The sequence below is a fragment of the Lepisma saccharinum genome, chromosome 29, assembly GCF_977018435.1.
Source record: "Lepisma saccharinum chromosome 29, izLepSacc3.1, whole genome shotgun sequence".
Lineage (NCBI taxonomy): Eukaryota > Metazoa > Arthropoda > Insecta > Zygentoma > Lepismatidae > Lepisma > Lepisma saccharinum.
This window is the reverse complement of record NC_139257.1, coordinates 8,495,134-8,512,633: the sequence shown is the minus strand read 5'-3', so window position 1 is coordinate 8,512,633 and position 17,500 is coordinate 8,495,134. Positions and strand designations below refer to the sequence as shown.

The 17,500-nt window shown below is 38.6% G+C and overlaps 1 protein-coding gene across 1 annotated transcript in view; it reads left to right on the top strand.

Moving 5' to 3' along the window:
• PAN3 (Poly(A) specific ribonuclease subunit PAN3) overlaps window positions 1-17,500 on the top strand; it is a 121,008-nt gene that overhangs the window by 57,976 nt on the left and 45,532 nt on the right. The window contains exons 7-9 of the mRNA XM_083114831.1: window positions 3,496-3,612; window positions 7,763-7,927; window positions 16,738-16,955. Of these exons, the coding sequence (XP_082970957.1) occupies window positions 3,496-3,612; window positions 7,763-7,927; window positions 16,738-16,955 (500 nt within the window). The remainder of the gene's footprint in view (window positions 1-3,495; window positions 3,613-7,762; window positions 7,928-16,737; window positions 16,956-17,500) is intronic.

The window sequence follows — 17,500 nt, the reverse complement described above, 5'->3', positions numbered from 1 at the left end:
TAAAACCAAATATTATCTATTAAACGAAAAGTTCACAATTTGTCAAACGGTTTAATCTATCTGAGCATAAAGTGAATGTAAATACTAAATTTAATAGAAAGGTTCTCCAAAATTTCTCTTCCACTGTCTACGTAAGGTCAGTACCCAGGTGAGGGTCCATGTGGGCCATGTTCCCCCCTCGAACCCTAAAATATTTAAATGTGAACCTATAAATAAATAAATACGAAAATAACATCGTCGATTTTTGAAATGTGTAAAAATTTCAATTTTGCTCTTGCATAAACGAATCTGTTTCTTGCGCAAAAGTCTTCAAGCTGCAATATTGGGTGGTTTTAGTTTTATAATCATTGATGCAAGGCTAGCAGACGTCCGATTTACCGATTTAGTCAGGACAGTGCGTTACTTTCAATCCCTGTCCCGACTTTTTCGAACTGCAATCGTGATGCGAAAATGTCTCTTTATTATTGTTTTTTCTGTTAACTCACAATTAGACATGTTCTTTATTGTATGAATAATTCTAAGTACGCAACATAGAATTATCATGACTTTTTAATGGCGCTCGCACTATTTGAACTATTTTGTAACATCTGTCTGTCTGTCTGTCTCTCTCTCTGGTCTACGTCAATGACAGAAATAAAAGCAATATTCTTATTTATTTTTAACCCAATTAAAGGAAAGTGTAAGCATTTAAAAGAAATAAGAAAGATCATCACTGTTGCTCTTCCTTAGAAATTGTTGTTCTTCTAGTAAGAAAAATTAGAAGTATTTAGTCCAGCACCTTAACACAGTGTCCCACGAGTCTCTCTTGACTACTACTGTCAAATGTGACATGATTTTATGAATAAAATTTTCCGCCTGTTTACGTATAACGTTGCACAGATTTGGTAGTTCACACACGGTGTAATTATTTCGTGTTACCTTACGCAACAGCAAATACATTTCATAAGACTGTTCTGGACACAATACTTGCATCAGTAAACAAGCATTTTGTCTGTTACAGTATCACAGGAAAAGAACATCGTCCTGTAATGTTCAAGCCTCTAGATATTTTCCATTAGTAATGTCTAATCACAATAATAAGTTAGAAGAAATAACTCGCATTTTCACAACTACCAATATTCTAGTTTTTAATTACTTCGAAAATTATTTCTCGAAGATATCAGTTATACTACAAGAAAGCAAATCAAAATTAAAGTAAAAGTTCAACTACACGTATACCAAACGACATTTACAATATTAAAGGGACAGAATACTTAGAAAATATTGTTGTTTCATTCAAAGGTAAAGGCGTGGTGTAGCGGTTCTACTACCTGGTTTAAGGAACGAAAGCTTGTAGGGTAGTGGCTACCGTTCAGGATTGTCAATCTGATGGTCATAGGTTCAAACCCTTCCGGTGGCAGAAAATTTTCGTAAGTTTTAGACATATCCCTTTGAGTTCATTGTCTACGCCGTGTGAAAAGGAATGATTCAGTTTGGAATTAACGATGGGGGGAGGGGAAATATTGAATTACAAAATCTCAATTTCAACGAACCGAGAAGTGGAGAAATATTGAATAAATATTAAAAATTACGTTCATTTTTTTAGTGGTGTAATCGCAGGTAAAATCAAAGATCTTACATGGAAGATTTTAATTTGCTCTGAACTCAGCCAAAAGGCATTTCGCACTGATCTAATATATTCTCCAATACATTTCAAAATGTTATTGAATGTTTCATGTCGATAATTTGACCAATGCGTCCATTCTTGACGCTCAGACGATATTTTCTGCAACTACCTCTTCTCTCCAGTTCCTTCTCCTTCTTCTCTCCCCTCTTTCTGTTCTGCTTTTATCTCATATCGCCTTCCCTACTTTTCTCGCATCTTATCTTCATCCCACTCTTCTCCACTCCTCTTATCTCCTTTCCTGTCTTAGATTTCCGACTCCACTGCACTCTCTTTTTTCGTTCTTCTCTTTTTCTCTCCTTTACTCTACTCTCCACTTCCCTCTTCTCGTCTCCTCCTCTCCTCTCGTTTTCCTCCTCTTTTCTCTTCTTTGTTCTTTTTCCTCATCTCTCCTCGAATCTTTTTCCATTCTCCTCACTACATCTCCTCTCCTCGTCTATCCTATCTTTCTTCTCTCCTCTACCTTTCCTCTTCTCCTTTCGCTTTCTCTTTCTCCTCTCCTTTGTAACCTTTCGTTTCCTCTCACCTCTTTTCCTTACTGTAGACTCATCAGCGATGAAATACTAGAAACCTATTTTTTTTCTTTCACAAAGAATTTTGTCATTTACGATATAATAGTGATATTTTTAATAATTTTATACAATAATAATTGTTTATATTTCTTTCGCGTATTTTATAAATATATATTGTGCACGTGGCAACCCTGAAATTGAGCCTAACTCTGCACGCAACCCACGAATGGCTTGTGTAAATTGGGTTGCCTAGTTTAAAATGTCGTTGTCCTAAAACTTTTGAGAGACACTGTACATCAGTTAACAGCAGTACGTACACTGGAAATGTAATAAAAAAATCTTACTTGAAGCTTTAGTTCAACCGTTTAGCTTATTATATCCTTAATAAATAAATGTTTTACTCATTTTCTTTACATTACAGCATATTTGATAGTGCCATATATAGATTGTGGAAGGAAACAAGTAACTAATAAAGTCTAAATAAGAAAGAGAAACAATAGTAGTTTTAAAATTAGTTTGATGTTTGTTCCATTTACCATATTTACTCATGTATAATGCACACTTCTGTACAAAATTTTTGCTCATAAACTGTGGTGCATATTATGAACAGAATAATTTGGACAGCCAACATGAAACCATGCATGTTTTCACTATGTCACTGCATATAACATGTATATATCAACAGGAAAAAATACAAATTACCTTCCTGGATTTCTTTAGTAATAATATTTTTGAAGTGAAATGGCAATTTCCCGTGCTTTTTCATTTTGTAACAGAATGTTTTTCAACCGAAAAAAAGGGCTCTGTTCTGGCAGAATTCGAGAATGCACTTCCTGTCATACGCCATGCGTATCAGCGGTATTTGTCAGGGGAGAAATAAAGGAAAATAACTTCCTGAGTGCAGCAAATCCATAACATAATTTTTATCTCCCATTCTTCTACTACAGAATAAACAAGGTTGTTACAGAAGTAAAAGCTTTGGGATGCTAAACACAGTGGAGGGAGAGGGAGCAGGTGGCATGGGTTGGTGACTCATTGTAAACACACGATGATATTCTCCTCTTGGTCCACATAGCAACAGGTGACTCATTGAATAGGTATGATGTCATTTGCTCTTGATCCCCATAGCAACAGCTTTATGACCTACTACTAAGAAAGCCATTTCTTGAACCTGAATTATACTGCGCTATCAAAAACCATTGTACGCATTATACACACCATTATACACACGTAAATATGGTACTTCAGTTTGTTTATGATTATGTTTAACACAATTGGCATCATCATCATTTTGTTAGTAACTGTGCATTTTCTTTACAGGGTTTAGGTTAGCAAACACAAAGTGCATGGTGCTTGTAGACATGTGGAAAAGACTGCAACATTCCAACATCATACAACTGAGGGAAGTGTTCACAACCAAAGCTTTTGGGGACCATTGTAAGTAGCAAGGCCTGGATTCGCAACAGTTTTAGCTATCACCATGTAATTTTTAGGGTTCATATTCGAAATATAGTGAGGGCCTCCCCGATGGCGCATTGGTCGCGTCGTTGCCTTGTAATCAAGGGGTCCTGGATACGATACCTGGGGGAGGTACATAGTGGTTCGCATCTCATTTTAAACTGTAGGTCCAGTCTCGATTAGCCTTCCTGTGCATAAAGTGGACTTAAACACTAACTCAATCAATCAAAATGTAGTGAGGAAGAATCATTAGAAGCCTCATTTGATCTTTGATTTATTAATTGTCAGCTGTAGAGGCAGCTAAGTAATTAGCAGTGCTCCAAACTGGCTTAAGGACAACGGAAAGATTGTGTGTCAGCCACCATGAGTCTGGTGTGTCATTGGTGTATGTAAAATGTCGGCAGAAATGTTCTGAGTCTTAAGGCACACTTTAGACTAAAGCATTCCCTTTAACATTTTTCTTAACATTTATTTCATGACCAATATGCTACCATGTAAAGTGAAAACTCGTATGGCATTTCTCAACGATAGAACCCGTCCTATTTCCGTAGCATTTTTCATAGCATAACCAATCAGAAGCGACTTCTCGGTCACGAGTTCAGATGTAATGGCAACCTCGTCATATGTTATCACTTCACATTTTAAAAAGCTGATAACTATTCAACCGAGAGAAATAACAATAGATACTCTGTAGCATGTACAAGGGTCACTATTTATATTTTGAGCCTAACAGTGAAAAAACAGGAATTTGGCATTGAAAACTGCTTCATTGTTTTTCAAAGTATTCTCCTTTATGGTCAATACACTTTTGCATTCTTTCGAACCATTTGTCAAAGCAGTTTTTCCAATCTTTTTGAGACACCTCCATAATATGGTATTTGAAGGCATCAACGGCATCTTCCGCCGACGAAAATCGTTGTCCATGCAATTTATTCTTGACATTCGGGAACAAGAAGAAGACATTGGGTGCCAAATCAGGACTGTACGGCAGATGACCCATCAATTCGATTTTTTGACTGTTCATAAAGTCGGTTGTTAGACGAGATGTGTAACAGTTGGCATTGTCTTGATGAAGAATGATCCGACGGCGTTTGTTTGTTTTCCGTATTTGACCGAAGACCTCTGGCAAACAAATTGTTGCGTACCATTCAGAGTTGACCGTTGTACGTTCCTCTAAAGGCACAGTTGCCACATGACCAGTTTTCCCGAAAAAACAGGCGACCATTTGTTTCGATGTGCTTCGAGTGCGAACAACTTTTGTTGGATTGGGTTCATCTTGAAACACCCATACAGTCGACTGCTGTTTACGTTCAGGCTCATATGCATATATCCATGATTTGTCACCTGTTACAATCTTATATACGTCTTTTGAAGCACCACGATTGTATTTATTGAGCATTTGTTTGCACCAATTGACGCGAGCGTCTTTTTGAGTTTTTGTCAAATTGTGTGGGATCCAACAAGAACATACCTTTCTCACAGCTAAATGATCATGTAATATTTTATATATGCTGGTGGAACTAATGCCTATGGTTGCCTCAATCTCGCAGTATGTCACATGATGATCTTTCAGTATTCGGTTTTGCACAGCATCAATGTTTTCTTGAACAACAACTGATTTTGGACGACCTTCGCGAATGTCGTCGGTGAGCGAATGGCGGCCACGATTAAATTCGTCATACCAGCGTTTCACAGTGGCAAAGGATGGGGCTTCATCGCCAAATGTGGAAGTAAGTTGATCGATGCACTCTTGTCTTGATAATCCACGTCGAAAATCGTAAAAAATCATCGCACCAAAATGTTCACGAGTTAATTCCATTTTATTGTTGTCGAGCAATCTCCAAGGCAACATAAACAACACAAATAAAGCTATTGACAAGACATTTGAAGTACGTTATGGTCAATGATGCCAGACGATTCCGTGCAAACATCAAATCGCGCCTAACTTCAATCAGTGTTGCCAAGGCTCAAAATATAAATAGTGACCCTCGTACAGTACATGCATGGAGAATAAGTTACTTGTTGCTATTGTAAACACCAGGCACTTGCTAATCTTGTATACCTTTCATGCTGTATATATTATCTGCAGGCTTCATATTGCAATCGCAAATGCTAACCACAGTGTTACAAGAAATGCTTTCGTGTAGAGTATTGTCTGCTATAAAAAAATCTAAGATTTTGGAAGCATTTATGCTAGCAAAAATGCTAAGGGAAATGCTTCCATCTAAAGCAGGCCTAAATATTGTGGAAATTGTTCAAAAAGCTTCATCATCATCCTTCCCAGTTTCCTGCTTCTGGCTGGGTGAGCATAGAAGTCAAGCCTCTCCATTTTTTCCTGGTCTTCCACCACTCCACCACTTTCAATGGTGTTCCAATCTTGTCCTCTTCTAACACTCTCCGCTATCTGCTCTTTCCACTGACATCTTGGTTTTATCTCTTCGCCTTATTCCCACTCCTTGTGCATGGATGGCTCTTACTGTGAGTCTTTCTGTACCCATCCTCCTCATGTGGCCAGGCTATCTCATCTGTGCCTGATCTATCCTGAAGCTTCACCACACCCACTGTTTATCGAATCTCCTCATTCTTTATTCTATCCCTCCTAGTCTTCCCCAATATACTCCTCAAAAATTTCATCTCCTCTGCCTGCATCTTTCTTTTGCCTCTTTGTCATTGTTCAAGTCTCTGCTGCATATGTAATTATTGGTACATTATTGTGATCGTGGCAAATTATGAAAAAGCTGGTATATAATATAGTGCATAATATTTGTGGAAGTAGATCTGATTTTATTTTTCAATGTGTAAATAGGGATCCATAATTTTTCTTGCATGTATGTATTGCTTGCATTGTAGAATTATTTCTCTTGTATTCTACAGTTATTAGAAGCATAAAAACACAGTTTTGTGTTGTGACATTTCAGGAGAACAAATCAGTCATTTATTTTTAGTTTGATTAAAGATACAGTTATAACTAGGGCTGAGCCGATACCTATACCGATGTATCGGTAATCGGAAAGTATCGGTTGAAATTCATCTACCGCCTCCCTGATAGTGCAATGGTAGTGTTGTCGCCTTGTAATCAAGGGGTTCCGATGGAGGCACATAGTGGTTCGGATCCCATTTTAAACTATAGGTCCAATCCCAATTAGCCTCACTGTGCCTCAGTGGACTTAAAACACCAACTTAATCAATCAATCAAATTCATCTACCGATACCAGCTGATACTTTTTTTTTGGCATATTAGTCTTTGCAGGGTACTCACCATTGGCACGCGACACTTCACTGTGTCTATTTATCCTGGAAGTGATGCAAGATTCAAAGTTTATTTTTATTTTGCACTAATTTAGCATGAAAAGTTGGATTTTCTGATTACAAAACATCTGTTTCAATATTCTGATGTAATTCTTGAATATTCTAAAGCAAATTCCTTGGTAAAATGATGCATATAATTTGAGAAGAATATTTACACACCAATATTGATCAATATTTTGAATAAATCTTAATTATTGCAATTTTCAAATATCGTTGGGAATTAGTAAGTGTATCGACATACATCGGTATTGGTTCAAAGTTGTATCAGCCCTAGTTATAACAATGGTTATATATATGTTTGATGAAGGGAGTGTGTGTTCTCCTGAAACGTCACAAAAAAGAACAAAAAAACTGTGTTTTATGCTTGTAACAACCATAGACTTCAGGAGAAATAAATAGGAATCCATACCGAACATTATAAATCCTCTGTAGTTATGTAAAATAGCATGTACAGTAAAACCTCGTTAATCCGGACCCCAATAAGCTGAACATCGTTTAATCCGGACAGGCAAAAAAAAAAAAAAAAAAAAAGGAACTTCCCAAAGAAAATGCAGTGAAGCACTGATGAAATTCTGTTTCCTGCAGACTTTGTACTGTACTGTATAGTGTATTTAGGCCTATGCCCTTTAAATACACCATAATAAACATGTTTTGTTGCTAAATGGAGTTTTAATGCACTTTCTACTGTTCTTTTAGGTTATTTAAGTTAATCCGGACTTTCGTTAAACCGGTGAACTTATCCCCCATTAGTCCAGATTAACGAGATTTTACTGTATTTATAACTGGAGTTGTAGTTTTTGTTCTATTTTTCTCTCCTCAGCTATTCTGTTTGTGTATGATTACCATCCTGGAGCTGAGACCATGATGTCGAAGCATTTCTCACAGCCAGATCAACTGAATGGCTATGTGGATCCATTCAGCACAGACCCTAATGCACCTCGACCGTACAGCCATCAAAAGAATGCCTTGTTGCGGCAACATTCTAGTAAGTTTGTTTGTGTGTTGTCTTTTACAGTAATTACTATGGCCCAGCAGTTTATGTCCTATAAAACTGTAAAATATGTATGTAATTATGTCATAAAAAAAATGTCGGAGAAATGCAGAAATATTCCCTGCAAAGCCAAAAATATCCACAACAGAGAAGGGGGGAAGATTGAGTGAGCAGAGCGAAGCAGTACATGCTGCTGCAAAGGCTGCAGTTGCTCCCCCTCCACACAATCCCATTCCCTCTTGCATGTTCATTGGTAGAGCCATCTCACGTCACTACTTGTGCAGAGACTTCTTTTTGTTCGCCTGCATCAGAGATAACCAGGTACACACTGATACGTGCATGGCTCAAACAACAACTGATTTTGAAACTACCGTACTCAATTGTTGATAGAGTAGGGGGCTGTAATGTACCGAACATTATTTTTACTTCTGACTGATTGTTGTGAGAATGGGAAAGCAGGTAAAGAAATTAGAACAATTGAAACTTGTTTACGGTGATTCTAGTTCCCTGACAACAATGACTGAGAACATTCTCCCTCAATAATGTTAGCAAGGCTATCAATTGTTGGCGGGATAAATAAAGAGAGGGGGAGGCTAATATTTTTCTGTACTAGTTGGTAAGAAAAGACTGCATCTGCTTTTAATTTCTTTGTCCGTAATTTCCTTATCCTGCCATTGATAATATAAATTATCCATTGCACTAAAGGTACAACGAATAAATTATAAAATAACTGATTATATTTCCATACAATTACGAAATTATACAGAAATATGTCATATTACGAGAAAATTGAAGAAATATGTTGTAAAAACTCGAAATTGGCAAAATATGCCTTATCTAGTTAGTCTATTTCAGCTGATTTTCAACAGATACGTAAAGATCTCACCCCAGTATTCGATCCAATGTCAAATAGCAAATACAGTGAAACAGCAATTTTACATTCCTGCATTATATGTTTTCCCACTTAATACATTCATCCAATCAGGCCCCGGCAAAGGTCATGTTAAATAATAGGACGTTCACCTCGATCTTACGTTCGCTCTAACTTCCATTTCCCACTTTATACGTTCTCCGAACCGTGCCGATGTTTTAAAATTTGCCAGAAACCTGTTCTGTTGGCCACGTGACATCTCCCTCCCTTTTTTTTCATGCTTTTGCATTCTTCAGCCGAACTTGAACTTCCATTAAGTTTTCATGCTGGAGGAGGGAGAGAAGAGGCATGGTTCCTGGGAGGGAGGGGGAGAGGAGGTGCACAAGTTACACTTGTCATACCTCCCTTGAGGGACAGAAAGGGAAAACAGCACTTTTTTATTCCCCGTGAAGATGAAATGGGCCGATCCTTCTGCCATAGGTTCAGACAACAAGTGCACTGTTGCCAACCCTATGCTCTCTAAATGATGCCTTCCGTAGAGTTCAGACACAATGTGTGTGACTGGGTTGTCTTTGTTCGCCCCTCCTCTCCACAAAAATGAGAGTAGAAAATTGACAACGGGATTCGATCACCATTCGCTTCTTTGCCCACACATTTACGAAATCCTTCCTAGTTGACAGGACAATGGAAAATTAACAACGGGATTCGATCACCATTCATTTCTTTGCCCACACATTTACGAAATCCTTTCTAGTTGACAGGAACGAAAAAAGAGAGGGGACTTGCTTGTTAAATTTTTTCCTTTCTGCTTGTTTGCAACGTTGAAAATGGAAACATTAAGGTTTTGCCATATCGGATAATGGAAATTCATTTAGATTCCTAAGGAAATATGATTGGATCTAGTTCGTTATTTTTAATCTGAAGTTTTTTCACGGACGCTATGTCATTTGATTAGCAGAATGAAGCTGAAAACGCACAAGCTATGGCAGATAGGGTGATATTTTACTCATTGATGGAAAAATATTCATGTCAAATCAATTGTGTGGGGGGGGGGGAGGTTGGGACAAATGATTATTCTATGTGAGACAGAGAATGTTTTCTCTACGCATATTGCGTGACTCGTATGTTGTAAAGTGATGGGGCCCGGAAAAATGAGCGAATAAACGAGGGGTGCGGCAATATTTTCTGAGCAGCCAAATTTAGTGCACATCTAAATGCCATTAAAATTCGTATTTGGGTCAAAATAGCAAGGGGGCTTCCCAAGCGTGGTGTGCTGATCACATCACCTTCAAATTGACAAAAATTTAAGAATATTTGGGGATAAAGGCAGCCGGAGCATGGTCCTGATCATACCACCCCCCCTTCCTCTGGCCAGTATTTCTAAAAAAAACCTAAAAAAACGTCAAAGGCAGGAAATGAGGGCAAAGTGAGGACTGTCTACTATAAAAAATGTATGTAACCCCACCTCTCCCTTTCGAAAATCACGCGGTCGTCACTGATAATTTATTGAGATGTCTAAACATGCGTAAGTTTGATAAAGCTTGTTTTGTTTACTTCATGCTGCTGGGCTGATCGGGACTGGATACATATGCAGCCCAAAGTGGGACCTCAACCATTCTACATGCCTTCAGGACACTTTGATTACAGTATATAAAGATGCTTGACGTCCAGCTATAAATGATCCCCCCACCCTACAATTACCTGGGACTTCTAAAAATAGCAACTAATTACCAGTTTACAGAGTAAACTGAGATCTCACACAATCAGATGCATAAACTGAACCTAATAGGCTGCAGTTAGAAGCAGTCATCCACCGTCCCTACCCTCGAAAGTAGTCCCGTTAATCCATGATTCGCTTTCACTGCTTGCTGTTTACCTTATAAATTCATTATCATACTTCTTCCCCATTGTTAAATAATTTTTGACACAATATACCCCCTAAAAAGTCGATTGTGTAGTCCTTTCTTACGGACACTTGAGTTTCACCCCTCCCTTATGCTTTCCTGCTTTTCACGTTTCGCGATTTTACGTTTTTTTATTTACAGGTTCCTGAAAACCGTAAAATCGGTGTTTGACTGTATCTTATAACATAAAGTCCCGGGCCCTAGTAATTACTAAATGTATGTTAAGAGTTTCATGAAACCCACTTGAAAAAATTTCTATAATATTGATAGTTTTATTGCAATTGTTTTATTCATTTCATTGGCATCTTCTACATTTTTGTATGCATAATCTTGGCTCCCAGCTTGAGAGAATTTGAAACTAGAATGTTATGCCTATAATTTTAGATAATCGGAATAGCTCAAGATTGATAATTTGCATGTAGTGTAAATGGGACATTCCACAAAAAGTGATCCTACTCCACAAATTAATCTGGAAATCTTTATTGTTTTTAATTGCATTAAGGTTTACATGTTTGTGAATGCATATAATTTGCACATTTCACCAATAAAAGTTACTAGCATCTGCAGCCCATATGCTTCACAGACAAATGAAGTCAAAATTTTCCACATTTTGAAAGCTTCACACACGTAACGCACTTTTCATTCATTCAGCCTATGACATCATACTCAAGTTCTTTTCATTTGCTAGCAGACACCACAAAGTACATCATAATTCTATCAAATCAGTTCATTATGAATATTTTAATCCAATATCATGTAGAACATTTAATTTTGTGTGTAAAATGTCACACGTAATGCTGATTATGTCCCAAATCAATTTCTTATTAAAAAATATGAGTAACCACAATTGTGCAACACTATGTGGTGCATGTAATAAAGGTTCATCACTCTTTGTTCATTGGACTGTGTAACTCAAGTTTACATTTGATTTGATTTTAATTTGGATGGGCGGGGGGGGGGGGGGGTGTCACCAGCTTGTAGACCTGTGACTGACTTTACAGTGTCTATAACAGCTGCAGCAAACCATGTAATGGTGCCAAGTAAATATTTATTTTGACTAATAATTAACAATCCTCATCCTTTACTTCAGTGCATTCAGTAGTGCAACTTTCAGGGTGTCTAGCATACTTTGTAAACCATAAAATATATTACTTGATTTTTTGTAGCAGCTGCTTTGTTTTAATGTTCTACTTATCTCATGTGTGAACTAGTAAACATCTTAAAACAAAATACCAGTATATTTTGTATATTTTAAGAGCCACCGTAGCTCAGTCATTAGGGTGTCTGACTACCATGCAAGAGGCCCAGGTTTGATTCCCAGCAAGGGAAAACCGGGATTTTTTTGGAATTAGGTAGTAAAGAATGCAGTAAAAGAAAAGAAAAAAAGCCTGCAAAGACTAGTTGGAAACATCTCCACTGAAATATGAAGAATACAAAAAGGAGAGGAATGAAGCCAAACAGACTGTCAAAGAAGCGAAAGAAGCATCTTGGGCAGAATTTGGAAATGAGGTAGAGAAGAATTTAAGACAAGATAAAAAGAAATTTTGGATGATGATCAAGAATATCAGAGGGAAATATGGCAAGGTAATTAGGAGTGTACGGAATAAGAATTGGAAACTAAAACGGGAAAAGTCCTAGAGGTTTGGAGACAGTACATGTATGCAGAAAAGTTTAGGAAAGAAGAAAGAGGAGAACCGAACCAAGATAATGAAGTATATGTAGGGGAAGAAGCGATGGAAGGATATATAATACAGAGGTTGTTCGCTTTATATTCGACCATTTTCGATTCGGTGCTGCCACCTGGCATATCATGCTGGAACTAGGGGTCTGCTGGTGGGAGCAGTGTTGTGTCTGACCTTGTAGGTGCGTGAATGTTGGTAGTGAATGTTATCAAATGGTGCCGAAAATCAACCAGTATTGGGAGGGTTACGTAATGGCCCTTCTCCATGCTAAGTTTTCATATGTACGCATTGTGAAACAGTGTCGAGAGAATGGGTTAACACTCGGGGTAACTACTGCGAAAGCTATTGTGGCCCGTTACACACAACAGGCTCTCCTTGCGAAACATTCACCCACGAAAACCACCAGGAGAAGGACTGCAAGCAAAGTGTCACCCGTAGTGCGAAGGGGGATCCGTCGATTGGCGTGCCAAGAAAATCCCCCAACTCAACGTGATATGGCTCACAGATTTCACCTCGCACCATCAACTGTGAACAAGACAATTCGCAAGCACGTCAGGTTGAAGTGTGTGCGGAAGGCCTGTGTGCACCGCCTTCAACCACGTCACATTGCCGAACATAAGACAAACTGCAGGAAACTGTATGAAAAGTACCTGGCGGGTTCTAAATGGAAGAAAGTTGTCACAATGCATGAATCATATGTCCATCTCATTGCTGGTGGTCACATTCGGGCGATCACATACCGGGACATTGACGGCAAGGGGCGCAGCAACTTTGTTCATCAGTGCAGAGAAAGTTTCCCTCGTGGCTTTATGGTTGTGACGGGATTTGGATATGAGGGTAAGTTGATGATACGCAAGGTGGACAAAAACGTGAAGGTGAATGCCAGATACTTCCAAGACTCCATTCTGACTTCTGACACCTATCTATCGGAGAGACATCCCACAATTGTATGGAACGGACGCAAACCAGATGATGATCCATGTGGACAAGGCTTCGAGTCATACCGCCAGAACATCACTACGTTTTTATCCGGAAATGGCAGAGGAATTAGGAATTCATGTCATTCCGTTTGAAGACATTCCTGTGAAAAGCCCAGATGCCAGTCCAATGGATTTTTGCACATTTGGACTGTTGAAACGTCGTCTTCAACATCACTGCCCGCGCATCCTGGATGGTCTATGGAAAGCTTGCATTGAGGAGTGGGACAGAATTCCCATGCCTGTCCTGCGCCGGAGCTTGCTGCAATGGAAACTGTGATGCTGGGCGATAGTCCACAATGCTGGAGGTCCAATAGAACATGATCAGTGGTGGCGGCGCGATATCTCTTAAGGTGAGTACCCGTCAAAAATGGTCGGATATAAAGCGAACAACCTTCTGTAGAAGCAGAAGTAAAAGATGCAATTAAGAGAATGAGAAATGGAAAAGCAACAGGATGGGATGAAATACACCCAGAGTTTATAAAATATTGAGGCAACATGCTAAAGGCGGAATTAACCACACTGTTTCAAAAAATGTGGACAAAGGGGAAAATAGCGAAGAATTGTGAGAAGAACATTATAATATCCATTTATAAGAAGGGAAATACTACAAACTGTAGAAACTATAGAGCTGTATGCCTCTTTTCGGCAGTAATGAAAATATACTCCAGTATATTGGAAAGAGATTGCGAGATTGTCTAGAACCAGACTTTGAAGAGGAACAAGCTGCATTCTGCCCAGGGAGACGGACACAAGACCATATATTCTCAATGGGAACCATATCGGACAGATTTCTGATCAGAGGAAAAGAAGCAAACCTGGCATTCCTCGATTTGAAAGCTGCCTTCAACATGATACCACGGTAGGTAATATGGGAATTGCTAAAAAGGAGGAAGGTCCCATCAAGACTATTCAGAGCAGTAAAGTCGATGTATGAGAAAGTAGGAGTTGTTCGACTGAACAGCGAAACATCACAAACCTTTACGATGGATAGAGGAGTAAGAGAAGGGGACAGTTTGAGCCCATTACTCTTTATAACAGTAATGGATGAAGTGATAGAAATAGGTAAACGAAGAACAGAGAAAACCGAGGTAGGAATATGGAGAATGAGGCCAGTGTATTGTCAAACTTTGGTGTATGCAGACGATATAGTACTCGTTGCAAACACAGAGGGAAAGTTACAAAGAGTGGTACTAGAATGGACAGAAACATGAAAGGAAAAGAAATGATGGTTAATGAAAGTAAGAGTAAAGTAATGAAGATGAGCAGAACAGAAGATCAAGTAGGAAACCTAAACATAAACTGTAATGGAAATCAGCTCGAACAGGTCCCAAGTTATGAATACCTTGGAACAATACTTCATCAAAATGGGAAAATAGAGCCAGAAGTCTCAAATCGTGTCCGAAAAGCAAATAATAATATTGAACCAGACAATATTTTGAAAATGAGAAATAGGAACGAGAGCCAAACTACAAATATATAAATGAGTAATAGAGCCAATACTATTGTATGGAAGTGAGAGCTGGCCAATGAAAGGAAAGGAAATTAGTAAGATAACAACTATAGAAATGAAGTGCTACCGAAAGATAGAAGGCAAAACACGAAGAGATAGAGTAAGAAATGAAAGGATAAGGGAAGAACTGGAACAAACATCAATTGAAAACCATCTAATCCAAAGACAGATGAAATGGTTTGGCCACGTTACCAGGATGGAAGAGGAAAGGAAATCCAAGCAGTTCTTGGAGGCAACACCAGAAGGAAGAAGACTGAGAGGCAGACCAAGGAAGATGTATGAGGATGTGGTGGAAGAATTAGGAAGGAAAAGAGGGAAGACACTCCAAGAAATAAAGAAGATTGTCAAGAAGAGAGAATGGAAACAGTGGGTGGAGGCATCCCGGACGCTGTAATGGTATAAGGGGTAGAGAAAGTAGAAGAATAAGATTTTGTTGTAGGTCATAGAGCAGCTGCTTTGTTTTAATGTTCTACTTATCTCATGTGTGAACTTGTAAACATCTTAAAACAAAATACCGGTATATTTTAAGAGCCACTGTAGCTCAGTCATTAGGGTGCCTGACTACCATCCGAGAGACCCGGGTTTGATTCCCAGCAGGGAGAACCGGGATTTTTTCCACCTGTTGAAGCAGCTCCAGCAAAGACCCAGCATCATATAAAGTGGACACTCTGGGGGGGGGGGGTGTAAAGGTGGTCAGGGGCATGGTGCTGACATGTCACCTTCCCCCCCCATATGCCTTCATGGTGTGGTGAACTTTACTTTTTTTTACAACTCCATAAAATATTACCATCAACATCCACCTGTTCTCTTTAACTTACTTTACTTTATTTGCCTACATAATGGAGCTCTTAATATTTATAAAATTCTGAACTACTATAAATTGTTACGGTGTGCAAGCATTGGTGTATCAGTGGAAATCTATAAGGGTATTCATAATTGGGAGAAGAGAGACGTGGTAGTCGATAAGTACGGAGAAACTAGTACTTACTTTATTTGCGAAACTGTTTTTTTCTTCTTTGTTCTATTAATTTCAGTGGCCACTGCCACCAACCTTGTTGGAACTTGTACTGTTGCTTGGCATGCTTCTATTGTTCGTAGTTCTCCGGTTTCTGCTAAGTGCGCTGTTGTTATCTGTAGGTCTGCATTCGTGTCGTCTGCTATTTTCTGGCATTAACTGTTGTAGTAGGGGAATCCAAGTGTGGCGTGCCTGTCCAGTATCGATGTTTAGTTCATGTGGGAAGTGCATTATGGCATGCGTTTCCTTGATTTTGGTGTCTACGAGTGTGTGGGCGGTGTGCTTGACTTGTACCTTTTTGATTTTATGGCTATTGTATTTAATGTGTTTAGCAAGACCAGTAGTGGGTTGAGCTTTTTTTTTTTTTTTTTTTTTGCATTTGTTAGGTGTTGTTTGATTCTTTCAATGACAGATCTGATGGATCTGCCGATGTAATGTGACTCTGCAGATCTGTTTGTGTTTTTAGTTTATCAGCTATTTTGGCATTGGGTTTGTGTACTACTTTGATGTCATAGGGAAGAAGGGCTTTGGATAGAAGCACGCCAAGCAAGAATACAACAAGTTCCAACGAGGATGGTGGAGTGGCCACTGAAATTAATAGAACACAGAAGAAAAAAACAGTTTAGCCTGTAAAGTGAGTACTAGTATTTATAAGGGTATTGGTATGCATTCAAAGTTTATATCAGGTCTCCCTAAATGTAATGCATATAACAATATCGGAATTCTTAAGGGACTAAAGAAGTTAGCCACCACAATTCACTTTTCATTGGTAATGTTACTACCACTGTGGCAACGCAACCTCCAAAGATCCATGAAAATGATATTTTTCTTTTATTTTGTAGGTTTGTTACCGGAGGGCCTGATATGGAATTACATTATCCAGTTGACCTCTGCTTTGAGAATTATCCATTCGAACAGTCTGGCATGTAGAGTGTTAGATCCAACGAAAATTCTCCTCACAGGAAAATCTCGTCTGAGGCTCAGCTGCTGCGTGATTGCAGATGTTCTTACGTACGATCCTTCTGCTTCCAGTCCTTTGGCTTTGATACCACATTACCAGGTATGTGTTAGGATAAAACCATTCGTTTTTATTACGCAGGTTGTCTGCCAGTCAAGAAATTGACAGTTAGGTCAAGAAAGTCAAGAAATTATGCTGCTGGTCAAGAATTTTTGTTATTTTTTTTACAGTATAGTGAAACATAGTTATATACCTGTACTGGGACTTCATGAAATTGAATATTTGGAAATCTAAAATTGTATTGAGTTGTGCTTAAGATTTGTTCATTTTTTTTCTTAAGAATTACATTCTTGCATACGTGGAGTTTTGTAAAAGTATTAAATAAAGTAATGTGGCCATTCCCCATGCATGATGAAGTCTGAAGCATTAATTTTTACATGCATTAATAATTAAAGCAAGTCTAAATCTCTTGTTAAACTACAGCTTCAGTTTCCCCTCGTGGTAGGGGGTTTTTCAGTCTGGGATTCGAACCCGAGACCCCTGATGTCTTCGTGTGATGCACTAACCACTCTGCCACAGGGGCCAGCGGGGTTTTTCATTTAATAAAAATATCTATTTTTGTAATTTTGCAGCTATACCTAAGTAGG